This window comes from Cydia fagiglandana, chromosome 6 (genome assembly GCF_963556715.1).
Source record: "Cydia fagiglandana chromosome 6, ilCydFagi1.1, whole genome shotgun sequence".
Classification (NCBI taxonomy): Eukaryota; Metazoa; Arthropoda; class Insecta; order Lepidoptera; family Tortricidae; genus Cydia; species Cydia fagiglandana.
Genome location: NC_085937.1, coordinates 18,108,194 through 18,134,752, shown reverse-complemented (window position 1 = coordinate 18,134,752; position 26,559 = coordinate 18,108,194). Strand labels below are relative to the sequence as shown.

Below are 26,559 nucleotides of genomic sequence, written 5' to 3'. Positions count from 1 at the left end.
CATCCAACATTACAAATTCTGAACACACCGCTAGCCGTCAGCTGATATCTGTCACTTTGACGCACGAGTGACGTCTCTAGAGTTTTCATTACGAAACAAACATGCTATAAAATGAATTTTCTATGGAATTCTCCAGCGCAGGCCGCGCGGCGTGCGGCCCTACGAGTTCGCAGCTAGTAAATATTCAATATGATAACAGAACATTTCGAGTAAATAATAAAGGAAGCTAAGGTAAGACCTAAACGAACTTTTAAAAATACTTTGCGGCATTCTCGGCGTATTTTAGCGAAAACGAGCATGATTTCGCGCATTTCTTATATTATGTCATACCGTGGTGCAGAGATCAAAGATCAGCGATTTTGGAAAGAATGCGGCGGTTCATCTATTTTTGTGACTGAAACGTACTGAAACAAATTTTATATTTCAAAATTCTTGGGAAAACTGTTGTGATAAAACTAAAGCGACGTCGATTTCTTACTTGCGGTGTTTAGTAGAATGATATTTAATTTGGCTTTTTTTAATTATCAAGGAAAATAGCTACTAATATTATAGAATAATATGTAGTTCTTGGCTAAGTTCTTGATTTTAACCTATGTTATAGACATAGACTAAAAATAGCTTAGAAATTACTTATTATTAACTAAGTACCAGTCATCGAATTTGGATGTATTTGTTCAATAATGACTTAAAACATGCAGTGCCATGTGTTATAAACTGAATTATTGCTGTAATTTGCTCTTAACATGGTTGTCTGAAACTGAAAATGTTTTTTTTTAATTTACTAAAAAAAAATATTTTATTTATCCTAACCATCTTGAAATAATGCTCTTTTTCAGTTTCAGATAAACACTTCTAAGACAAATGATGAATTTGGCAAAGATTACAGTTATGGCAAACATAAATCTCCAGTCCTAACCAAAAAGTATTACGTACCTTGAAAGTGTGGTCCATATTTTTTCAATATGGACTTCGTGGTGGGCGGTATAGCCGGAGTAGGCGCCGCTATCTTTAGCAACCCGTTTGATGTGGTGAAGACCCGCATGCAGTTGCAAGGGGAGCTCCGGGCGCGGAGCCAGCATGCGGTGCACTATAAGAATATACCGCACGCTATGTACACTATTGTGAAACATGACGGAGTGTCGGCATTACAGAAAGGACTCGTACCTGCTTTGTGGTTCCAGTTAGTGGTAAACGGTGTAAGGTAAGTTCAGTAGTTTTGGTTCCATTTTATTTTATGTATAAGTTTTACTAGTCAATCATATTCCTGAGTTTTGTTATCTATCCCTAATAAATAGCTACAATTTAGTATATTATGTATAGAAATAAATCTATTTTATTTATCTGGATCTGAATTATTGTTACTTTGCTTTATATTTATATTCAATATATGTATATTTATATTACATTTTTACCACTTGTAAGCATTAAAATTGGTTTTGACTTCCACACATCTGCGGGCTTAAAGTAAATTATCAGTAATTTCATTAATACAGATCTTAGAAGTTTAATCCACCCTACCAAAATAATTTTCAGGTTAGGCATATACCAACAAGCCGATAACCAAGGTTTGCTAAGAGACGAGAAAAACAATACAAAGTTCACAAATAGCCTAGTAATGGGTGCTTTTGCCGGCATGGTTGGAGCGTTCTTCGGCAGTCCACTACAGCTTGTTAAGACACAGCTGATGTCTTATTCTTCTGAAAAGATAGCCGTTGGTACCCAACATGCTCATACGGGTATGACGTATGCTATGAGCAAGATTTATAAGAAGAATGGGTTGGGAGGCCTATGGAGAGGCGCTCATGGAATGATGATCAGGAACTCTATAGGATCAGCGACGCAGATTGCGTCCTATGCTGTGTGAGTATTTTTTTTAAGTACCTACGTTTCAAATTGAATTATTATGCATACAAAAAATTTATTGACTTTTATCTTCTTCAACATATAAGTAGTGACAAAATAGTACATTAGGTACGATACAAGTGCGAACAGTAGGAAATTCTACCTTTTCGCACGTGTACTGACAAAGTTATACAGTAGGTAGGTACATAATAAATTATGGCCCTTTAAATTTTTGACACAGGCACGTATTGTCCTTAATCCCGCCCTAGGACGGTAAAGTAATAATAATGGTAGTAGTAGTAGGTAGATGTACTGTAAAATGATATTACTTTGGCTGTTATTATTTAGTAGCTTGCAAATGACGTATTGCCGTAGATAATTGTGCAATACTATATCTGTATAACAGCGGTTCTTAACCTTTTCAGTCCGGTCACCCCTATGACTAACTAGGGAACCTGATTTTACCCCTCCTCCCAATGGTAATAAAAATTAAAACGTGTACGTTTGTTGTATTGTTATATTAGGTTAGCTGATAACCCCTGTAAAATACCAGTTTTACCCCCACGGGGGTAACTACCCCTAGGTTAAGAACCACTGCTGTATAAGTACAATTAGTTTTCTTCTTGGTTAACGGTAGGTGCCTCAATCGCGAATGTTAGTGTGCTTTTATTTACATCACTTTGCTGTTAAATCATCTGAAGTGGTAAGTTAGTTATTTTTATATATAGTGATATCTAATTAGAAGAAAATATGGAATTTGTTCTCCTTAGTTTGTTAAAAAACAGTCTTACAGTTTTAAGGTTACTATTCTAATTGAAATATATTATTATTAAACTGTAAATAATATCAAGTAGCAAGGATTAAAATTGAACAAACAATAAAAATAATTTACAGCTAAATTAGAACCAGTTTCATAAAAGCATCAAAGTTTCTATGTAGGATGTGGGGGCTAGGTCCTTGGTTAGATTCTTATTTCTTAACTTTATCTGTCTTCTGTTGTTCAAGTTCTTTTCTTCACCTCGAGAATTGCATTCAAATTAAACATTTTTATGTGTAAAGGATGTTAGGAGTATAATTATATTATATGGTTTGGCCCAGGACTGTCTCATACCAAACATAGAGAAATTCATCATATACACCCAAAAGAATAGGATGAGTATAACTTTCCTGGTTCTTACTGACTGACAAGTTGCGTTTGACTATAAAAATAAATCCATTGTATCTAGTTTTTGTTTGCCGATGGAGTTCAGAGAAATTCAGAGAATATAGTAGCCGATACTGAAAATATGCCAGTACCTCACCTCATTTGAAGTAAGACATTGTAACACCTCATTTTTGAAAATGAGGTACTCATACAAACTCATTTTAAATTGATGTCCTACCCATCACTACTCAATATTATATTCTGCCTATCTTATCTTGTTATGCCAATCAAATGCTAATGTCTTGTATAATTTTTTTAATTTACAGTCTTTTTTAAATCAACATTTATTACTTTTTATGACATGATTTGTTGGCCATACTAAATTCTACCCACACCTTAAATAAATAAAAAAGCTCATAATTATTTATTTCTTGTGATTTATACACATATATAATTAATTAATTATATATACAATACAATATGCATACAACACATAAAACATAAACACATAAAAAATTTAAAATTACGTTATGCCCGAGTTTTTAGGACATCAAAAACTGACTCAGTGACTAATTTTTTCTTTTTTTTCAGATGTAAAGAATGGATGGATGATAACGACATGTTCCAACAGTCGAAGTATCTATCGGCTTTCGTCGCCAGCAACATAGGGGCCGTGGTCAAAACCATCTCCTTAACGCCAATGGATGTCATTATGACGAGATTGTATAACCAAGGTAATTCCAACCTTATTTTATTTATGTTAAGGTCGAAAATTTGTAGCCAGAAACATAAAGGCCGTGGTGAAAACTATCTGTCTGACGCCAATGGACGTAATCATGACGAAATTGTATGACCAAGGTAATTCCAACCTTATTATGTTATTATAGAGATCAAGTTAGACTGAAAAAAATCTTATCTACATTTTATAATCTTATGCCATGGGAATTATCACACGAGTGCAAATAAAACTCCACCGTATATGCTTCTATAATAGAGATTATAATCGAATCTTACAGACACTTGAGGTCATACAGACAGTAATTTCGACCGTATGTTATTAAAATAAGATTGATTTTCTATTAGCAGTTCAGTTTTGTGGGGCTATCATGCTTGGTGGTAGTGCAGTAGTTTTAACTAAATAACGTAATATCCATATATGTATTACGTAACGCTAACACCATTGTTAGCATGTGATTATATAATTAATTGTTATAAAAATATTACAACTTTGGGAACAAATCTAATTATTTTATCAAATATTGTGATTCGTTTTGTTTTTAAGTAGAGATAGACCAAGAAAAGTCTGCAGTGATTTCGATTGCCCACGCAGTACAAGGGTTATTTATACGTCATAATTTCGCAGAAGTTTGATCCTTAGTTGGTCTTAAATAAATGAAAATGAAAATTGAAATACAGGGTGAAAGTTTAACCACCAGCCATACTCTGACTTTATAAGTCATACTGAACAACTTTTATCATGGGACCAATGCCTAAGGGCCCCTCCATATCTAGCGTCTTTCGAGCGTCGGCGTCTGGTCAGCGCTATGGAAAATGACGTCGCTGCGCAGTTGCGTCGACGTTGCGTCGAGCAGCGGCCATAGAGTTGTAGACGCCGACGCTCGAAAGACGCTAGATGTGGAGGGACCCTAAGTCGTGAAAAAAAATCGGTTTCATATATTTCGGCCGGTTTGATGCCGTTGATGTCATAATCATAATCATTTATTCATAGCTTGCATCCATGGTATTTTACAAAGGTGTTTAAGTTTAATTGGGTACAGCATGGACCCTACAAGGGCGTGGCATCATATTATACGTACATAGGTGGCACACGACTTTTCTATGTCTATGGGACAGCCAAATTTTATTGAGTTTATGACCTATAAAGTCACTACGCAGAGTATGGCAGGTGGTTAAAATTTCACCCTGTATATGTCATGTTCTTTTTCTTTAGTATATGACATCTATTTTTTGTACCTACTTGCCAGGGTTATCTAACTAATTTATTAACTTTTTTTTCAGCCGTGGACGTAAACGGCCAAGGCCTCCTCTACAGCGGCATAGTGGATTGCGCCAAAAAGATCACCAAGACCGAAGGCCTCCTAGCCTTTTACAAGGGTATGGGGCCCTCATACCTCCGACAAGCGCCCCATACGGTCCTCCTACTTGTGTTTTGGGATATGTTAAAAGATGTTCAGAAGAGTTTCGAGAAGGCGTGATGATTTAGCATTGTATCTATGGTGTGTTTTTACCTACGCCGCCCATACGTCAAACCTTGCCAAGCAAAATGAAATTTTATTTTGTCAACACAAAGTTCAAATTGGACTGGAACTGGAGACCTTTTTATAGGTCTCTGGGCGGCTAGAGGTTATACGGGCCAATTTTTTTGTTGTTGTTTAGTTTTTTGTATGTTACATTTGGATGAAATCTGGGCGGTTTGGAAAGCTCCTCATCCCGAGTGGAGTAAATAAGAAATCAAAACCTGTCCAGAGAGAAAATATGTAGTTTTCCGTTCCGTTACAAGTATACCATAGGTTTTCGTAACTCAAAGGAAGACAGGGCATATACGGTGAAACTACCCTTAACCCTTTAGTCCGTAGCGGCAACATACTTGCCACCATACTTAAAACAAAAACGCATCTCTACTATAAGAATTAAGGTTCAGAATCGAATGACTATAGAAAGAAATGTCAAATGTTAAAGGGTTAAAAGTGAAGTTGCCGTTGATACAGAATTATTATAGGGAACTATCCACCAAATTTGATCGAAATCTGACGAAAAAATCCTCAAAAAATTAAAAATCGCCCATACGGTATTTAGGCTGTTGTTTTATGTGAGTTTATTTAAACGTAAAGTTCAAATTGATCTGTTCCTAGTCAATTGATTATTAATAGACTCTTGTTTCATAGAAAAGTGCGATTGATGAACAAAAAATTTTTTCAAGGGTTCGTGAAATGGCTCTAAATACTAAAGAAACAAAATTTTAATAGGTATGTTCCTCTGTAATTGTATTAATTTTCTATGAAACAATTCCTATTTCCTACCCATAAAAAGTTAGAATCAATATTAAATGTTTAAATATGCGAAAGATTAAAAATAGGTATAATATTTGTAAGTAGGTAATGTTATCTACGCCCCATGTGATTCACGCGTTTTTAAAATCTAATATTTATTGTATAATACAATAAATATCATCTAGTTCAATAGTTCATTGATATACAAATCTACCATTCATATAGGTATTAAGATTTTTTAATTGTAAAGAACCGATTAGGTAAATCGCACTACACGATTTTTTCTGTCTTTTTCATTAGAAAAAGACGAGTAGGTACATAATATAATTTGTGCGTAATATGGATCGTTTGCGTTAGAGGCTCTGCCACCTTGTGGCCTGAATCAGAATTAATAACTTAACACTGACACTTCGAGTTTTTAAAACGGGACTGCCCCTTAATAGTGCTTACAAACGGGCGTACCAGACCGCGAACTTGGCCCGTCCGCTTATCTCTTTCTCGCTTTGACTCATAGCCGCGTCTTTAACGAACCACCACTAGATTGAACAAGCCTCAGACCTTACCAAGGTCGCGATGCGGTGCGCCCGTCTGTTAATATGTATATTACTATAAAGAAAGCATACATAGGATAAAAAACATAATTTCCTCTAGTATTAAATCAGTATGAAATTAATAAATGTGGAATATAATAATTAAATAGCCAAATGTACTTACATTACTTACCCGTTACAATATTACTCTTAAGTTAACTTTAAATATAAGACATTATTTCAACTAACATCGTTAAAGTTATAATGAGTGTATGGTGTTAGTTTATATCAATGTAAAACCACCCGAAGAAACAATAGAGTATTAATTATAATTATGTAAACAAAGTATTTAATCAAATAATGTATTTGCAAGAGGTAAACGACATATCTTATATTTGTCCTCGCTGTGGCATCACACAAAGTCGTCCACGCATGCAACTGTAATACTGACTTACCAACATTTTTATATTTATCAACACATATATCAGTATACCAAAGTAAAATACCAAAACTATAGTAACCAGGGTTGGGCAAAATACTGGCTTCCACGTATTTCAAATACAAATTACAAAATACATTTTTAAAAGTATTTGAAATACCAAATACAAACTACTTTGGTGACTGGTATTTGAAATACAAAATACAAATTACAGTGTTTAAAATAATGTATTTCAAATACAAAATACTTTTCATTTTTTTTGTTTAATCATTTAGTTTTTTAACGAATATCCTTTCCTAAAACCGTATAGGGTCATTGCGCTTGTTTTTGTCCAGCTCTAGTTTTCATCCACTTGACGAAATTTGAATATAAACCTACATTGCTGCAAATAGTAAATTAAAAATGAAATATATTATTTGCCTATGGGAGCGTTCAAGTATTACGTAACGCAATTTTTGGACATTTTTGACCCCCCTCCCCCCCCATGTAACGCGCCGTAACGTTTTTCCGTCATGTCCCCTGGCGGTTGACGAAAAGTTCCGCGCAGAATAACTCGCGCATTGTACCTATTTGCCCTCGTACAAGTCGTACATTATATTTAAAAAAAAAACGTCCCATTTTAGGATCATAGAATTTAATAAAATGTATTTTGTAGAAATGTATTTTGAAGCTTGAAGTATTTGAAATACAAAATACAAAATACATGTGAGTGCAGTATTTGAAATACCAAATACAAAATACTTTTCCAGGTAGTATTTGAAATACAAATACAAAATACTATAATGTATTTCAAATACGTATTTCAAATACATGTAATTGAAATACTGCCCAACCCTGATAGTAACAAAGCGCACCCACTATCGCTTGCCAAAGATATTGTATAAATTCAATCGATTACATAATTTAATGTAAATCTCATAATCAGAATAAAGTCATATTTAGCTTTTAACTAGTTAGGCTCTAAGCCCAGTGATTATTTGCCTTTGGTACTTAAGAAGTAATGCGTCAGGCGTATGCCACTCGTAATATTAACTTAATATTATTAAGTATTACTCGTAGTTCTTAGACAATAATTGTTTTACTATCAGATGCTACATTTAGATAGCGAAAAGTGGAATGGAGTACGTTTTAAGTACGAAACTTGTGGAAGCAATCTTCTTTATTTGGTGTTGTTATTTTTTTAATTAGCAAACGGTATTGTGCAATTGCCGCGTAGTAACTTGTATATCCCTTCCAAAAAGCGTAGTTTTAATGCATTATAATGCCATGCACAATGAAATAGAGTTAGACCAAGAAAAGTTTGCTACGATTATGATAACACACGTGGGTGCAAGTGCTATTTGAAACTTCATACTTCTATGAAATGATGACCTATAAATAACACTTGCATTGTGTGTGCTATTAAAATCGTTGCATACTTTTGTTGGCCTAACCCTACCTACCTATTTAGTTAAATCGTAAGTTACAGACATTATTTAATTCCTAGAGACCACAGTATTAATTTGCCAATTACTCGTATAAATATGCAGCATTTAACTTCATCCTAGATATAAATAAGGTCCTATTTTGTTTTATATTTGGTCACTTGTAATAATATCGAGCCAACTTTTTTATCTCTGCGTCTGTCGTTAATCCTAACAGCAAAACCTAACTGGCCTTTGGTGGACCTTATCTCGTTGTTATAAGGTCGAATGTTTAAGATAAATTCATTCGCGAAATACCTCGGTCAATTTTAAATTTATGTATTTGTAGAGATTACTATTTTGAAATAATCACCAAAGTAACTAAAAAAGTAATTTTAATTGTTACCTATTAATGATTTGACATATGAATAGCGAATTGTAACAAACAATTCAGTTGTTTTGCCTTAAATTTAGATTTTACATTTGTAGGACAATAAGTAGAATGAGATTGTGTTCTTATTATAGTTATAAAAGGCTAACATTACCTAAAATTATGTCTTGGAATCTTTAACCCTTTGAGCGCCTTTCGTGTGGCGTCATTCTGAACCTTATTGTAATGCACGAAGGTTGATATTAGGCTGTAGCCGCGCGCGTCACATGACGTCTTTGGCGTTTAATAAAAGAGTTACAAATGGCTGAGCCTAAACTTGTAATATTTAGTACCAGGTGCAGTTCACTTGATAATGATATGTCTATTCTAAAGTAGAAGAGATTTAATGAGATTAAGGGCCCGATTCGGATTTTGAAATAGATATGTATTAGATATCTTTTTGACATCACCAAGATACGATAACAATATATTTAAGATCTAACCTGTCAAATTTGACATTTGCGCGATTCTGGAGATACTCTTGAAATCAAGCGTAAAAGTGACATTGGTTGCCCGAATTGCGCTGCAAAAGAGAACTAGTCGATATCTAAACTATAACGTATCTAGAATGGATCTAGTACGTGTCGTCTCTTGTGAATATCTTGAAGTTCGAATACGGCAGTAAAGTATATACCTATATACTACAAAAGTATTACAAGTACTACTAGTATTACAACTTTAGGTTCAGCCATATTTGTAACTCTTACTTCAAGCGCCAAAGACGTCATATGATACGCGCGGCTACACCCCAATATCAACCTTCATAAATGTAAAAAACAATATCTGGTATGACTACGTATGTTCGGTTGTTTGTTTATATTAATCAACGTTTTTGTTGTATTTATATACCAATTTTATTTGTTATTAATTTATTATACTTTAGAATGTAATTGTGTTCAGAATGTGCAATAAATACCTTAGTTACTTAATGTATACGTATAGCGACGTAGCTCTCAATAAGCAAACTCTTTGTATTTGATATGCCACAAGGGCATTGTGATTTAATCCGAACTTGCGTCTCATTCTTACATAAAGTAGGTCCATATCGATTACATGTATTTAAATGTGTTGAATATAAATATCATTTTTTATGTAGTTAGAGATATATACAGTACCTATGTACCAATTGTCAGATGAGCGCCCCTCCAAGCACCCTACGCTCACATCTAAAGTAGGTACATACTTAATCTTTTAGACGCAATGCACACAAACCCAACAATTTTTTTAAAATGGCTTATCTCTAAATAATTGAACATATTTGTCATTCATAAATAAAATATTATTTAAAAATTTAGAATATTTTTTTATTTATTTAAATGTTGAGAATCTGCGTAGAAATCTCAATAGAAATAATGCCATATTTCTACAGCTATATTTTATTGTTAGTGCCTTTTAGTATGTATTTTACTATTGTTGAAATAATTTATTTAATAAATTACTGCTGACATTATTATTTTTATTTTATTTATTCCCTGCCAATTTTCAGCTACTAGATCAGTGTTTTTCAAACTTTTCATCAAGTGACCCCCTTAGTACGAACAAAATGTTTCGCTTATGTATTGATTTAAGGCTGGCAAAGGTTTCGCGACCCACAGTTTGAAAAACACTGTGCTAGATTAAATACAATATGTACGACGTCCCATAATTAATTTATGAATGTACTGCAAACATTACGAGACACGATCTTTTTTATAATGGTACCAACTGAATTACAAACGTCAACTTTTGGCACTACTAGATAGAACTATGTACTACTAAAATAATGCACGAGAACATCTATTTCAGCTGGCGCAGTTCGAGGCAAGAATTTTTCACAGGCATTATTTATACGCCTTCTACTACAATTAATAACTATAAATCTTTATATTGATAATTTTACGTTTCGATCTCCCTAGATGGCGCTCGCACGCGACGCCACCGACATGCTAATGGGCGGCACGTCCGCCATGTTTGCGACCATCTTCACCAACCCCATAGAAGTGGTCAAAACACGACTCCAACTCCAAGGGGAGTTGAAGGCTAAAGGGCATAAGATACATTACAAGAGTGTGCCGCATGGGCTGTTTGTTATCGCGAAAAACGAGGGGTTTGGATCGCTGCAGAGGGGTTTAAGCGCGATGCTTGGGTTCCAGTTCTTTCTTAATACTTTCAGGTAAGTTATAAGTAGACATTATCTATATCCGGAATGAACACTTTCTTCATTATTAGAAATGTATTTATCATTATTGATATGTATTTCCGGATGCTTTTCATTGATTGAGTCGTTCAACTTTGCATCTCATTTTCGGATCAACTTTATAAATAAAAATTAGAATTAAAGTACCAGAAAATAAATCGAAATTTCAGATTAGGAGTGTTCCGGATATGCGAACGCCGCGGCCTAACCACGGACGCCACAGGACGAACTTCAATACTGAAGGGCGCGACAGCGGCCGGCGTCGGTGGCGCTTTGGGTTCCATCGCTGGCACGCCTTTCTTCTTAGTCAAGACACGGTTGCAGGCACAGGTATGGCGTCACATAACTGAAGTCGTTGGGATAACAATAACGAAGTAAATTTGGTCTGTAATTATTTTAGCACGTCATTAAGTTTGTGTAGGTTTAACTCTAACATAAAGATCCATTTGAACCTCGACTTTCATAGGTCCGTGCCTAACAGCTCGGGTAGATATTTTTTTTCAGATAAAATACGTTGTTTTCGTTGTAAGTATAAACTAATAGTAAATCCTTATTTTATTGATTTCAGGCTGCTCAGGCGATCTCCGTGGGACATCAGCACAAGCATACTGGGACTTTTGAAGCGCTCGCTGATATTTACGCCAAAGAAGGCTTTAAAGGTATCTCCCTGGTGCTCTCCTAATAAGTTCACTGGATATGGCCTAGTCACATCCTGTATTACCTAGGCTACGTAACACATGACACATGACGTCACCAGTGCTATTATTATTAAAATCAGGACTTGCATTTGGGCGTTTTCAGAAATAAATATTGAAAACCTGATTCTTTAACATCTGGACGTTCTTGGACTCATTGTACTCAGAATCGACAGCATTCTCCATCCCACCATTAAAAAAAGATGTCCCAAAATGTCCATTCCATTACGTCACGTTTTAGTATGAAAAAATTTTTCACTTGTATGTGCGTGACATAGTGGAATGTACAATTTTCATACAAATTTTTGGGACATTTTATTTTATCATCAGAATTGAATATGCTAGTGATTCTGAATTAAAAGAACCCAAAAACACCGGGATCTGTGAGAATCGGGTTTTCGATATTTATTTCTGAAAACGCCAATTTAATTACAACACTATTTTTTTTACATTTTTGACTTTTATATGCACTTTACCTGACTTTACCTCTTCCTATATAAGTAGGTACTTACAGCTTAGCAAAAAAGAGTAGAAATTAAAAAGTTGCAACGCTGTATTGTCGTCCCGTTATCTTATATAAATTGGTTTGAAAGGGACGACACTACAGTGTTGCCACTTTTTAATTTCTACTCTTTTTTGCCAAGCTGTAAATATGTTTATCACAAAAGCAAAAAATTTATTCGAACATTACTTTTCAGGTTTATTCCGAGGTGTGCAACCTCAAATCCCCCGCGGCGCGGTCGGCAGCGCGTCCCAAATGGTGTCATTTTCATACGCTAAAGAGTGGCTAGTGTCACACGGATGGATGGTAGACTCGCCTATACTGCTATCGTTTGCTGGAGCTAACTTGGGTGGGCTGGTTATGACAGCCTGTCTCAACCCGTTTGATGTTGTTGCTACACGTCTTTCTAACCAACGTAAGTTCTTACAATAAAAGGGCTGACTTAGACGGCATTCGAACTCGCATGCGATTTTAGTTACATTGCGGACTGTTGGTTATACCACAGATTATATAATAGTTCTTACGAACAGATACTTATCTCTCAAAGAAAAAGCAAATACCTACCGTTTTGATACCTACACTAAAATACAATGGAGTGACCTTCAGCGCGCCACTCCCCGCACCGCGCGCACCGGCACAACGCTAGGGTTGCTGACGCTTAGAAATGATAAATAAATACCTACGTAGGTTGCCCTGAAAGTTTCGGGAATTGCATACTTAGGAACGTATATTTGACATGTGTTATACCTCTTTGTTACAAGCATAGTCTCATTATTCGAAAACACTGGCCACTTAGAAAAAAAAAACAATGTTCTATTTTCAATTGTTTTTTAAAGTCGTTGAGTCGCTGGTGAAAATGGAGCTGTCCCGCGAAAGTTTTAGAGCAATGATTTATTATGACTTTAAAAGTGGATTAACACAACAACAATGTGGAGACCGATTGACTATTGCTTTTAGTAGTGAAGCACCTTCGAAGACGACAATATACAGGTGGTATTCGGAATTTCAACGTGGCCGTGTGTCTCTTGCGGATGACGTACGTGAGGGTCGACCGAAAACTGCCGTTACCGATCAAAACATCGATGTTGTTCGCCAACTGATAAAAGAAGATAGGCATGTTACATATCGGGAAATTCAGGAGACTTTAGGCATTGGAATGAGTCAGGTACAAGTTATTTTACAGCAAGAGTTGGGCGTGCGGAAGTTGTTTTCCCGGTGGATTCCTCACTTGTTATCTGACGACCAGAAAACGGTCCGTGTCAATTGGTGCCACAAAACCCTAAAAAGATTTAATGGAGGAAGCTCAACTGCCGTTTTTAGTATTGTGTCAGGTGACGAGTCATGGATTTACGCATATGAGCCTGAATCCAAAAACCAATCTCGAGTATGGGTTTACGAAGACGAGCCGAAGCCAACAAAAGTTGTTCGTTCTCGCAGCACGATCAAAAAAATGGTAGCCACGTTTGTCTCCAAATCGGGTCACGTGGCGACTATTGCTCTTGAAGATCGAAGAACTGTCAATGCCGATTGGTATATAGGCGTTTGTTTACCGATTGTTTTTGCTGAACTGCGAAAAAATAACCCTAACCGCCGTATTATACTACACCATGATAATGCCAGCCCTCATACTGCTCAGAAAACAAACGACTATCTGAAGGGCGAAAAAGTCGAATTACTGGACCATCCTCCGTACAGCCCCGACCTAAGTCCCAACGATTTTTTTACTTTCCCGAAAATAAAGAATCGGTTGCGTGGTCAGCGTTTTCAGACCGCGGAAGAAGCAGTCCACGCTTATAAAATGGCCATTTCGTCAACCCCCAGTTCAGAGTTCAATAACTGTTTTGAAAACTGGTTTCAGAGAATGAAAAAGTGCATTAAACACAAAGGAGAATACTTTGAAAAACAATAAAAGTACTTTTATTTCATTTAAACGCGTATTTTTTCCAATTCCCGAAACTTTCAGGGCAACCTACGTACTTAAACAGCGGAGTGAAATAAAAGGAAAGCTATATCTTAAATTATACCTGATATTCCGATTATGCGTTAGTGTTTGCGAAATAGTCATTTTAAGAGGTCATATGTCCCTGCAGTAACCGCAGTGTTTACGACGTTTTATAAACCGCGCAATAATCCCAGCAAGAATTAGTTTTAAAATTTCGTGTAATTTAAAACCAGATAGAGATTGATGTTACATAATAAAGAAAAATAATAGATACCCCATGAATACAGGTAATTAATTATAAGTTAACCAGAGCAAAAATGAGTAGGCAGTTTCCGGTGTAAAGTTAACTTACTGTCGTTAAAATAAACATTTACCAAAATAAATTTAAATTTACTACCTATTTCAAATTGATAGATATCTAAAACTATACATTTGTCATACATAATAAACATTACATGTTCAATTAAAGAAATTCAATAGTAGGTAGGTACCTACTACGTAGCTTGTAACTATCGTAAAAATTGACAGTGCGGCGCGCGGTGACGTGCGTACGTGAGCGCGTGTGGCAACCAACTGGCTCGCTTTTCTACCGTGAACGGGAGCAGATTCGTAGGTATAAATCCGAGCTCGCGCGGAGAGTTCCATAGGCCTGTTATACGTCCAATTCGACCGACCGATCAAAAACCGCAATGTAATGAATGAAACTCGCATGTGAGTTCTCGCGTCGTCTAAATGGGGCCAGCGTATAGTAGCTTTCTATTGTGTTCCAAATGGTGTCTTCTTACGCCATAGACAGGTATGCAGGTATCACACGATTGGATGGTAGAGATATAAACATTCTGGCAGTGTACCTAACAATAATTGAGTCAGTTATAATTTATGACGTCGTAAAAGAAACACCCCTGTCGCCTGAGACAATTTATGGGTATCTAAAAAGATAACCTCTAGCCGCCCAGAGACCTATAAAAAGGTCTCCTGTTCCATTCTAATTTGAACTTTGTGTTGACAAAGTCAAAATTTCATTTTGCTTGGCAAGGTTTGGCGTATGGAGGATAAGATTAGGTAGATATAAAATGTAAGTTACAGAGAAAAATTGCAGGACCAGGGTAACTTAAGAGTGAGGAAACACCATCTAATGATTTCGCTTTCTTTTCAGCCGTAGACGCAAATAATCGCGGCAAGCTATACTCTGGTATGGTTGACTGCTTCTACAAGATGGTGCGTTCAGAAGGCGTCGGCTCGCTGTACAAAGGCACGGGGGCCAACTACATGAGGCTGGGGCCACACACTGTTCTACTATTGGTGTGTTGGGATCAGCTGAAGATTTTGGAAGATTATTTGAGGAGATAGCCAAGCTAGTATTCTAGGGGTCGCCAAACGTTTTGACCCTAAGGCCACCTTCGTTTTCGCGCACCATTAGTTCGCACCTCTTTACGGCCCTTATGGTTAAATGGTAAAGAATGCCATTTGGCAATAAAGAAAAAAAAATATTTTCTGGCAGCATCTGACCCATGACTGACCATAGTTTGAGGACCCCTTATCGTGCTTGTGCTCGTTTAAAAACCCCATTGTAAATTAAAATACGGGTTATGAAATTGCATCAGGGTTCTAGTTTTTAAGAGAAATCAAGTGTACGAAGTACCTAAACTTTGCAGGTATAAATCATTCCAAATATATATTTATTAAATATTAGTATATAATACTTGCGTAATTAAATGACGCTAAACAAGAATAATTTAGCACATTGACCCGCCTGTTGCCATCTCTATCGCACGCGCATAGTTATATTGCTGTCCCGCTCACCGTGGCATTGACCGCCGTCATCATGGGCGGGATAGCAATATATTTATGTGATTACTCGCGTGCGGTAGCGATAGGAACAGCTCGGTCAATCTACGAAATTCTTCGTGCTTAACGTCCTAACTGTAGCAAATGAATTATATTTTTTTAGTAAGAGAATTTATTTTGTTAATTTAATTTTATCTAACTAGACAATAAACCATCATACCTCCATTGATGTTTAATTTAAGAGAAACCTTTTGGAAATTACTTCTTATTGCATAACAATAAAATTTCATTTAGAATGCAAGCTTTAGGGCTCAAAGTAGGTAAATAAAAAAGCAGTTTTAATAAAACATAATCTAGTTTTTTTTTTTTTTTATTATGCATGGGTTTACTCATGGCCACAGACTAGCCGAGGCGTAGACGTGGCCTACGATGGAGCGAGCTCGCCCAGAAGGTGCCTGTTCACTCTTGATTTGAAGGTTGCCGGGTTATAAGAGCACGGAAATATAGACGCCGGCAAGGAATTCCATTCCTTGGCAGTGCGCATAAGGAAAGTAGAAGCAAAGCGCTTAGTGCGAATTGGCGGAATATCTACCAAGTAAGGATGGAAACCGGCCGTGCGTCTAAAAGTCCGATGGTAGAATGGGGACGGTGGAATGAGCTCGTGTAGCTCTTGGGCACACTCCCCGAAGTGCAACCTGTAGAATACCGACAGGCTGGCGACTTTCCGCCGATGGGCCAAAGTCTGAAGCTTAGCCGTTAGCTTCTTGTCGCCAATCATCCTCCTGGCTCTGCGCTCCACTGAGTCCAAAGCGGCGAGTTGGTATTTAGCTGAGCCATCCCACAGGTGGCTGCAATACTCCATACACGACCGGACTTGAGCTTTGTAAAGTGTTAGAAGCTGTCCAGGTGTGAAGTATCGCTTCACCTTATTTAGGACGCCCAGCTTTCTGGCCGCAGTTTGTGCTTTAGACTCAATGAAGCTGCCGAAGCCGAGGACTGAACTCAGCTCCATGCCGAGGAGTTCCAGGCTGTCGGCAATAGGTACAGATGCACCCCGGAAAGAAGGAGTCAGGTCGAATGGACTCCGTTTAGCGGAAAATAGACACGCCTGCGTTTTGGAGGCATTGAACGTGACCATAGTCGTTTAGCAAGTATTTAATCGCATAAAATTGTAGTCATTAGTACATTGCATCGTCATCATATTTTTCTCATTCCTCATTCTACTCTATAGTAGCAAACATAATATATATTGTGTCTGTTTATTTAAAGACCAATTTAGACAGTTCAAGGACTTGCATGCAACACTATAGTTTGTCAAAGGACTGTCTCATTTCAGTCATAGACAGAAAGTACTAGCACCCAAAAGAAAAGGACAAATTGGTTTGACTAACTATAGATAGTACTTATAGATAGGTACATACAGATTAGGGAATGCAAATCGGTTATTTTTTGTATGGAAATAATCGGTTATTAACCGAAACCGCGGTTATTTCCATACAAAAAATAACCGATTTGCATTTCCTAATACAGATGTAGTGCATAATTGTTTACTTCAGTCTACCTCAGTACCTACTTTTTGTACAGTCGACGTCAAAGATATGTTTACATTTTTCGCCTTATTACAAAGGGGTAAGGTGCAAAAGTGTAAACATATTTTGGACGTAGACTGTACCAAGACTGACTGAAATAGCAAGGCATGTTTGTACGTTTCCTTGAAAATACAATGAAAAAAAATTATGCACTACGTCTGTAGGTACATTGCTATTTACAGAGTACAATGAATCCAGTCGATCGACCAAATACCGCAATGTAATGAAAATCGCATGCAAGCTCTTAAACCGTCTAAATGAGGCTTAAAGACTTGAATCCATGACTTGTTCAGAACAATTTGGCTTCACTATCTACCTTAAAACTACCTTAAATAGTACTCCCAGCAAGTTATAAAAATCATCTAATTATATAATAACATTATGCATTTCATAAATTGTGATACACAATAAGATTCGTTTACAGATCTAAGCGACGGATTCATTAAATGGCTTGAGATTAATGGCATTACAGCATTTTACGATATTCTACTTAACTATATGTTTATATATAATATACCTAGTTAGTATAGATTTGGAAGAGGAAGCTTAATAGGTTATAAGGCAATTTCTTTAATTACAATTTATTTATTTATCCAATTGATTATTCAATTCAAAATGTCCTAATTTTTCCCATTGTCATACGTCTATCTAATCTACATTGGGCCTTTTACGATTTTAAAATCTTTAACTAGCTTATCTATGGTTGGCACCTATATTTTATTATTTAAAAGAGGCAAAAACAAGTATACATAGGGTGTATTACTGCAATGTTCTGCCGCTAGACTGCAGCACTAGCACGTATCGTAAACCATAGCATAGATCTATGGCATGGGGTTGTGCACAAATCACGCGAGGTATTTTTGGCTACTTTTTGACCCCTCCTCCCCCTTGGTGATATTTGGTGAGGTTTTTGGCTACCCCCCCTCCCCCCACGCAACCTCACGTGTATTATTTTAAATTTTTTCATCCGACCTAATTTTAAGAGAAATAGTGTTGTATTTAGAAAATATTGTTTATTTTTCTATTTTCGTTAAATACATTCGCTAGTTTGAAGTGCAGAGTGAAAATTTATGTTTAACGAAACCGAGAAAAGGTATTTACTCATGTGGTTGGTTTTTTTTTCTTAGTTTCGTTTACTGTAGAAAAATACACGTGAGGTTTCCTTATACTCCCCCCCTCCCCAACGTGATCTATCGTGAGTTTTTCGTGACCCCTCCACCCCCATCGAACCTCGCGTGATTTGTGCACGACCCCTATGGCAGAGTAACTTATACATACTGTGGCTTAAATAGTTTTTTGACAAGTTTCCACAGATAATTTGCTACGAATAAATATAACATTGATTCAGGCGGTTTGTTTACAGAGGGCCTGCCGCGAAACCCGACATTTCGTTATATGCCATGCTATCGCTCGAATATGAAGAGTTATAGAAGGCAGATAACAAAATTTCGTTTTTCGCGGTAGCCTCTCTGTTTGTTCTAGTGGCGCCCCCTACGCAGATTTTTGCATAATATTCCCTATTCATATACGAGGAATCCTCTAGACCGAGTTTAGAGCAATTATTTCATGCAACCGATGATGCCGAAAATGCGGGGGTGCGCGCGACGAGGTGAGCGAAGTGCCATGCCGTGATTGGTCCGTTCAAAGACACGGACGTCACACAAAGACACTTTCGACTCAAACATGGAGTAAAATTACCGTGGCAAAGGGGCGACGAATAGCGCGACTATGCTCAGCCTGGAGGATGTTTTGTCTGTGTCCCTATTATACGAGATTTTTAGATGCCAGTGCATGGCTAGTACCTATCCTCGTACAAATGCACATGGCTTATGAGCAAGAGAAGATGAGCAATAAGATATTTCCCGTCTCACCGAAATAAAAATTAAGATAACTTGAGCTATTCAAACAAAATGAACACTAATATAGGAAAAATAGCATTAGTGTATTCTTAAAAGTATTTTACTTATTTTGTACTAAGGAATAAAAATCTAATAACTACTAAAGATCCAAACTAAACCACACTACAAAATGAAAATATCTACAGGTACAGCCCAAAGTTTTAATTTAAGACTTTGTGACAGTGACAATAGTATGAGGTCTCTAGCAACTTTCATATTGATTGTCACTGTGATAAGGTACGAAATCTTCGTGTGACAAGCAAAAGTCACTAACTAACACCATTGAAATTATTGGACAATAAACCGCGTTACAAGTGTAATAAAGTGCATAGTTTAATTTTTTGATAGTACATACTTAGTGACTTTTGCTTGTCACCCGACGAAATGGGTCATAAATTAATAATTTCGATGTTTCGACCGGCTACTTACCTACTTATACACTTTTAAACCAAAAATGTAATTAATAAGGCTTGTCCAATCGGTCAACATCGCCATACCCTCCTAAGACCCAGCCATACAAATGAAACATCCAGAAATTGTCACTGAAATTTGAACCTATAGTGCAGGGAATAGAGGTGATTTTGGTTTTGTTTGAAAATTGTACGAAACAAAACAAACGCGACTCTATTCAAATTGAATATGGTTTAAATTTCATCGAACTGAATAAGTATAATAGGTAGTACCTTGGGCCTTATGAGGATGCGGGGTAACGCTGCTAGTGTGTTAGGGACCTTTGGACCCGGTATGGCTCAGAACGGGTTTTAGTTTCTTAAGATTTGTAGGTAGTCAGTAGAATTATTATGTACTTATTATAAAATTACATTTCATTTGAACATATTAAATAATATTAATAAGTACAATAGGTACTTATTAATTAAACATACACCAATATTTAATTTTTTTAGTTAAATATAATTATGATACCTACTGTTTTGTTATGGAATAATTTCTGAAAAACAAAGAGACTAGACTTGGAGTGTGATTTTAAGGTAATCAATTGGTACTTAACCTCTAACCGCCCATACGTCAAACTTTGCCAAGCAAAATGAAATTTTATTTTGTCCATACAAAGTTTAAATTAGAATGGAACAGGAGACCTTTTTATAGGTCTCTGGGCGGCTAGAGGTTAAAAGTAATAATAATAATTATATTCGAGAATATATTAGCGGTTTCTTGTGATGATATACATATATTACGTTAAAATAAAATGTAACTTAAACCATTATTTACTTTCCCGGTTTAAAAGATCTATTTACTTTAAAAATAATATAACCTATCCAAAATGCGTCTATCCCATTTATGGGCATTGACAAAAATAAAAAACTAACCAAATAACAACCATAAAAGCATTTAAGTACATTAGAGATTACAAAGTCAGATTGTGTGATGTATACAAATATAAAATAAGCATAGACCGTATAACATACGTCTATTGTCTATTGTACCTGGGAAACATTTGTCTATGACAAAAAATTCAAATAACTAAAGAACGCTCTAGTGCGTATAAACTAAAATTATCTGGGAGACCGAGCTTTGCTTGAACATATGAAAACTAAAAATGCGCGTTTTCCCAGCGATGAGACCTAGCTAGATCGATTTTTCGCACCCGAAAACCTCCATATAGAAAAAAATACTCGTTAAAATGTATATGGAAAAACAAGATACAGAAATTACGCACAACATAAGTTTTGAGCTTTAGATAGCAAAAAGTCATTAAAATCAGAAGAGAATTAAAACCTAAGAAAAACTCGTGCTTTAAATTTGACATTTGTAGCCGTTTCAAATACCGTCTTTACCATAAATGAGGGCGCACAGGGCCCGTGGCCTCAGGGGGCCCCGAAGGACAGACAGTAACATTATATTTAATTACACATAAGATCATAGTAGAAGAATGTTAGTTTAATTCAGCGGTCGGCAACCTTTTAGCAGCCAAGGGCCACACAGCAGTTAACGAAGTGGACGCGGGCCGCACTTTGTTAATATTTATGACTTTATCAGACATGGTAATTTGTCAATATTATATACAAAATAGCCAGGGAGGCTCGCGGGCCGCTAGTTGCCGACCGCTGGTTTAATTGATTCGCTTTTATTATTTTCTAAAATGGCCCCAAATTCTTGAGTGCCCAAGCTTGAGCCCCAGCATAGTTTAAGACGGCCTTGGCTGTTGTGCAGAAGGTACCACATGGTCGGTTGTCGATAAGGTTGATTTCGAATTGAAGCTATATGGAAATAGCGCCTTATCGACAACCGACAATAAGTACCCTTTTGGCTGAGAAAGACACATATGGTTACTTTGGTTAGCAAAAGTTAAACAATTCACAAAAGAAATGGCCGGCACGAATTTTCTTAAATTTTAGACTTGGACCACGCTAACTTTGCACAAACTTGGCCCCTAAGAGCTCCGTACTTGACGTTTGACGTGAAAACTTAGCGTGCTCTGATTTTACACCTTTTCCACAATAATTGTTAATAACGTTTTGTTGAAGTTGTACTGGACGTCAGATGCTTTGGTGGGAGAGGGGGCGAGAGCGGAATCCTCGGCTGCATAACTGCGAGATTTGAAGTTGGGTCCTACCGCGTGTTTCGGGGAAGTAGAACCTGCGGAGAACATTATATTCGTAAATAGTCCTTGTGTGTCCCCACTAAACCCCGGTTGGCTTACAATTGAATTTTTACCCTGTAAACCAGATATCGCATCAATAGGCTAGGCTAGAGGCAAGAAAGTAGAATTAAGCAAAAAAATCGACCTGCAATCGCTCCTGCTGTGGAATAAACTCTCCGCTGGAGTTAATCAAGCAATTGCTGTATGAAATTCTTCAAAAAAGAACGTAATAGGCGGCTATGTCTACTTTCTTGCAGAGGCGTGGTATTTAAAGCTTACCTCTGGAACACGAAGAGCGCAGTAGTGACTGCGGCGAAGACGATGAAGGAATACGCCCCAATGGCGTCCCTTACGACGGGGAAGGTCATCCCCACGAGGAAGTTGCCGGCCCAGTTGGCCAGCGAGCCCCACGCCATGCCGGCGCCTCGAGGGAGCACCTCGAACATTTCTGAAATGAAAACATAGTTTTTTTTTAAATTTAATTTAAAAAAATACGAATTTCGTTTTTGATGCAAAACTTTATCGCCGACTGTATTTATCAGCCCGTGATATAACTCATTTAGATGATTCTATTACCCAAACTAATAGAGATTTCGCTGTATTTCCATATCATAAACTTTTCGAATAAACCTTCTAAGAACGCCTTTACGTTTATACGGGGTATCTGGGAGTTGTAATAAGAAAGTATTTAACGTGATAATACAACCACACACAACCACGATCGGGAGACAACTAAGGATCCCAGCCATGCGTTAGACCTTCCTTAGGCGCGGAATGCTGACAACGCATAAGCTGTCCCTATAGTTTACTAGACTACCTAAGGCACTTGTCCCACCGCCGACGATGAGCGATAAGCGAGTAGAACGATAAACTAGAAACGAGTGGGCGAGCGGCGAGAAGCGAGTGTTAGCTCCAATAGTTTAGTCGCTCGGCTATAGGCGGGTGTTCGAGTACGACGGGCTATTACTCGCGTCACTCGCTGGGGCGGTGCAGCGTAGCCAAACACGCAGACTGATTGGTCTCGCAGCTTGAGTTCTAACTACGAAGCGAGCATCGCCGAGCGAGTACCGCTGAGCTGGTTTTATCTTATCGCGGCGACAAACTAGTAGAGCGAGTGTTCTCGCCGGCAGTGTGAACAGCCAGCGATGAACTATAAATATATGCGTCTCTTTTACTAACACAGGATCCTAATCTTTTGTTCGTTTCTTGGGCGAGAAAATCGCCGATAGTTAATCGCTTACTCGCTCTTGGTGGGACAAGTGCCTAAAGGGATAAAAGATCCTACATACACACCTGAAGCTATGAAATACGGGATGGGTCCAAGTCCGAAGCCATAAGCGAGCACGTACGCGAACACTGCAGCCATGCACACGTACGGCATTCCTGCGATCGCGTCCTGAGGTAAACGTTAATGCCGTTATTCATAAACATATGGCAAATTTAAAATACCGTCTTAAATGAGCGTTTCTTCAATATTTTGCCATTTTATATACTGTGACCTTTTTTGCCAGTTTTGTGTTATTTCTAGTCAAGATCGCGAGCCCTTTTCCTTATAGGAGAAAAATTTCCATATACTAAGATCCGAAAGAGTATATATAAAAATGGCAAAAAATAAAAGAAACGCTCAAATACTTGGTGATTTTGAATCCAGGCAGTGGGGCGACACTCCTAAAAAAAATATGCAAGAAATAAAAGGCTTTTTTATATTTTAGTCTATCTTTTAGCGGTCCACCATACAAGGAAAACTGGCAGGATTCAATGGTATCAGGAAATAGAGTTGAAATTGCTTTATAATATTTAAAACTTTTTGAACACATATTAACTCACATTTATAGACGGGTCTATCACGAATTTATTTTATTACCTTTATTTACCCGCGACCACGACCAGCGAAACATGTCGAAACGTCGGTAAATAAAGGTATTAAAATAAATTCGCGATAGACCCGTCTATAAATTTGAGTAAATATCAATTTGTTTTGTTTTAAAATCAAACGAAACGAACCAAAATCAACTCTGTTCCATTTTATTATGATTCAAATTTCATTATCGGCAATTTGTACTAGTATTAGGACATTGAACCCCAAGAGGCTATACTACTTTATACTCACCAAAAACCTTATGGACACAGCAAGCGAGGCCAAGCATATGGCAGCCGCCAATATGGAGCCTAGTAGTAATGGTCGCCGTCCACACTTCGGCAGCATTTTGATCATCACTAGAGACGTAGCGACGTTGATGGCTCCGCAGCCTATCGTGGCGTATTGGGAGCCTTTAGCAGACAGGCCGGCGCCGCGGAAGATTATGTCCGAATAGTAGAATACCTGAGGATAATGATTAATTAAACTTTACCGCATACAATGCCATATGGCGGATATGATATTCAACTCTATTGACAGCTATTAAAGTTCAAATTTAAACAAATATTTTTTACTTGCTTTTGCCCGCGACTTCTGCGTGGAATAGGGTATTTGACTATATTTAAAATAAATTTACACCATGCAAGAAATAAAAAGATTAATAGAAAAACGTAGAGTTATTTTTAGATACAATTTATATATTACAACCCGTATAAAACTATAAAGAGTAGTAGGTAATTTGATCGTGACGTCACAAGCTAGTGTTTCATATAAGTTCCATAATCGCAAAATCGTTATGACAGTTCGAAAAAAGAATCTAATTTGACTAGTAGTCGCGTAGAAGATACGCGGCTTAGCTATGGAATGTGAGCAGTTCAGTTCCAGATGTGTACTCAGTACTCACAGCATTAATCCCGCTGGTCTGCTGGCCAGCCTGCATCGAGCACGTCAGCAGCAGCACGAGCCGAAGCCGCGGCTCCTTCAGCACACGCAGCATGCTCCACTGCTGGCTGCTCGCCTCCTCTGCTGCCCGCGCCTCTTCCGTGAGGATGCTAGGGGATACGGCGCGGATGCGGCTTAGCTCTGGAATGTGAGTGGTTCAGTTCCAGATGTGTACTCACAGCATTAATCCCGCTGGTGTGCTGGCCAGCCTGCATTGAGCACGTCAGCAGCAGCACGAGCCGAAGCCGCGGCTCCTTCAGCACGCGCAGCATGCTCCACTGCTGGCTGCTCGCCTCCTCTGCTGCCCGCGCCTCTTCCGTGAGGATGCTAGGGGATACGGCGCGGATGCGGCTTAGCTCTGGAATGTGAGTGGTTCAGTTCCAGATGTGTACTCACAGCATTAATCCCGCTGGTGTGCTGGCCAGCCTGCATTGAGCACGTCAGCAGCAGCACGAGCCGAAGCCGCGGCTCCTTCAGCACGCGCAGCATGCTCCACTGCTGGCTGCTCGCCTCCTCTGCTGCCCGCGCCTCTTCCGTGAGGATGCTAGGGGATACGGCGCGGATGCGGCTTAGCTCTGGAATGTGAGTGGTTCAGTTCCAGATGTGTACTCACAGCATTAATCCCGCTGGTGTGCTGGCCAGCCTGCATTGAGCACGTCAGCAGCAGCACGAGCCGAAGCCGCGGCTCCTTCAGCACGCGCAGCATGCTCCACTGCTGGCTGCTCGCCTCCTCTGCAGCCCGCGCCTCTTCCGTGAGGATGCTAAGGGGATACGGCGCGGATGCGGCTTAGCTCTGGAATGTGAGTGGTTCAGTTCCAGATGTGTACTCACAGCATTAATCCCGCTGGTCTGCTGGCCAGCCTGCATTGAGCACGTCAGCAGCAGAACCAGCCGAAGCCGCGGCTCCTTCACCACACGCAGCATGCTCCACTGCTGGCTGCTCGCCTCCTCTGCTGCTCGCGCCTCTTCCTTGAGGAGCTCCAGGTCTTCCGTGAGGATGCTGGGGGATACGGCGCGGAGGCGGCTTAGCTCTGGAATGTGAGTAACAGGTTATCGTATGTTTAAACACTGACCGCGTCATAAACAACTTTACACTTGTTTACATATACCAAGAATAAAAGAGGGCCTAAGTTGCTCCCTTGAGGTACACCAGTTTTAATTTCACAAAATTTTTGTACGATGTTTATATTTAAGAAGCTATTCTTTCTTTCGATCTTTACAAAACTAAATTCATTATTTTATTCGTTCCAATTTTCTTTTAATTCCATAACATTGGAGTTTCCCGAGAAGCTTGCCATCAAAAGCTTTTCTTAAATCTAAACATAAGGACAAATATAGGTGCAAGACTGACCCAGTAGTAGCCATAGCCGGTCAAACAACGTTGTCAGTACAAATAGGCGCGAAATTCAAATTTTCTATGGAACGTTAACCCTTCGTGCCAACATACTTTTAATTTTGCCGCTCTATCTACTGACGGAAATGGCTTGACAGACTATAGCATCCTAGTAGAACTTGATGCCAATCAAAAGTATTTGTGAAAACCCTTCAGCCATTCTTTAAATATCATTAACTTACCTTTTAAAGCAGTTTCCTCTTCCCTCTTAACCACGTAAAGATATTTTGGACTTTCTGGCAGTATAAAAATAACCGGTACAAAAATAATGACTAGCACAGCATAGGCGGCAAGTAGATAGGGCCAGTCGTCGACTCCACCTAAAAGGAAATTTACATGGGCCATTTTATTTAAAGTTGTCCCCTACCCTACACT

The 26,559-nt window shown here is 38.1% G+C and overlaps 3 protein-coding genes across 6 annotated transcripts in view; 1 reads left to right on the top strand and 2 right to left on the bottom strand.

Annotated features, from left to right (window-relative positions):
• Positions 1-12: 12 nt before the first annotated feature.
• On the top strand, positions 13-16,125 carry LOC134665376 (solute carrier family 25 member 35-like). Of its 2 annotated transcripts, XM_063522307.1 has the most exons (6): positions 30-231; positions 10,695-10,951; positions 11,146-11,305; positions 11,544-11,634; positions 12,369-12,587; positions 15,271-16,125. In XM_063522307.1, the coding sequence occupies exons 2-6, from the start codon at positions 10,695-10,697 to the stop codon at positions 15,462-15,464; spliced, it is 921 nt and encodes a 306-aa protein (XP_063378377.1). In that variant the 5' UTR covers positions 30-231; the 3' UTR covers positions 15,465-16,125. The 2 variants fall into 2 exon arrangements, with proteins under 2 accessions (XP_063378378.1, XP_063378377.1); XM_063522308.1 differs by lacking the exons at positions 10,695-10,951; positions 11,146-11,305; positions 11,544-11,634; positions 12,369-12,587; positions 15,271-16,125 and adding exons at positions 837-1,201; positions 1,534-1,860; positions 3,578-3,720; positions 5,006-6,940 and having other exon boundaries at positions 13-231.
• LOC134665528 (uncharacterized) lies at positions 16,026-20,514 on the bottom strand. Its single transcript, XM_063522503.1, has 3 exons — positions 18,740-20,514; positions 16,339-18,312; positions 16,026-16,037 (listed from the first exon to the last, which is right to left on the bottom strand). Exons 2-3 carry the CDS (start codon positions 17,038-17,040, stop codon positions 16,026-16,028), a joined length of 714 nt encoding a protein of 237 aa, XP_063378573.1. The 5' UTR covers positions 17,041-18,312; positions 18,740-20,514.
• LOC134665413 (solute carrier family 2, facilitated glucose transporter member 3-like) overlaps positions 20,510-26,559 on the bottom strand; it is a 27,816-nt gene continuing 21,766 nt past the window's right edge. For all 3 annotated transcript variants that reach the window (XM_063522369.1, XM_063522367.1, XM_063522368.1), the window contains 6 exons: positions 26,367-26,504; positions 25,623-25,822; positions 24,102-24,314; positions 23,285-23,387; positions 22,271-22,439; positions 20,510-21,987 (listed from right to left, as the gene is read on the bottom strand). In XM_063522369.1, coding sequence (XP_063378439.1) covers positions 21,888-21,987; positions 22,271-22,439; positions 23,285-23,387; positions 24,102-24,314; positions 25,623-25,822; positions 26,367-26,504 — 923 coding nt within the window. In that variant the 3' untranslated portion in view covers positions 20,510-21,887. The remainder of the gene's footprint in view (positions 21,988-22,270; positions 22,440-23,284; positions 23,388-24,101; positions 24,315-25,622; positions 25,823-26,366; positions 26,505-26,559) is intronic.

Bases quoted from the DNA above. Each gene is read 5' to 3' on its own strand.
- LOC134665376 (XM_063522307.1), top strand. From the start codon at position 10,695: ATGGCGCTCGCACGCGACGCCACCGACATGCTAATGGGCGGCACGTCC. The intron at 10,952-11,145 runs GTAAGTTATAAG...TCGAAATTTCAG, and splicing joins TTCTTTCTTAATACTTTCAG to ATTAGGAGTGTTCCGGATAT. The intron at 11,635-12,368 runs GTATCTCCCTGG...ATTACTTTTCAG, and splicing joins CGCCAAAGAAGGCTTTAAAG to GTTTATTCCGAGGTGTGCAA.
- LOC134665528 (XM_063522503.1), bottom strand. From the start codon at position 17,040: ATGGTCACGTTCAATGCCTCCAAAACGCAGGCGTGTCTATTTTCCGCT.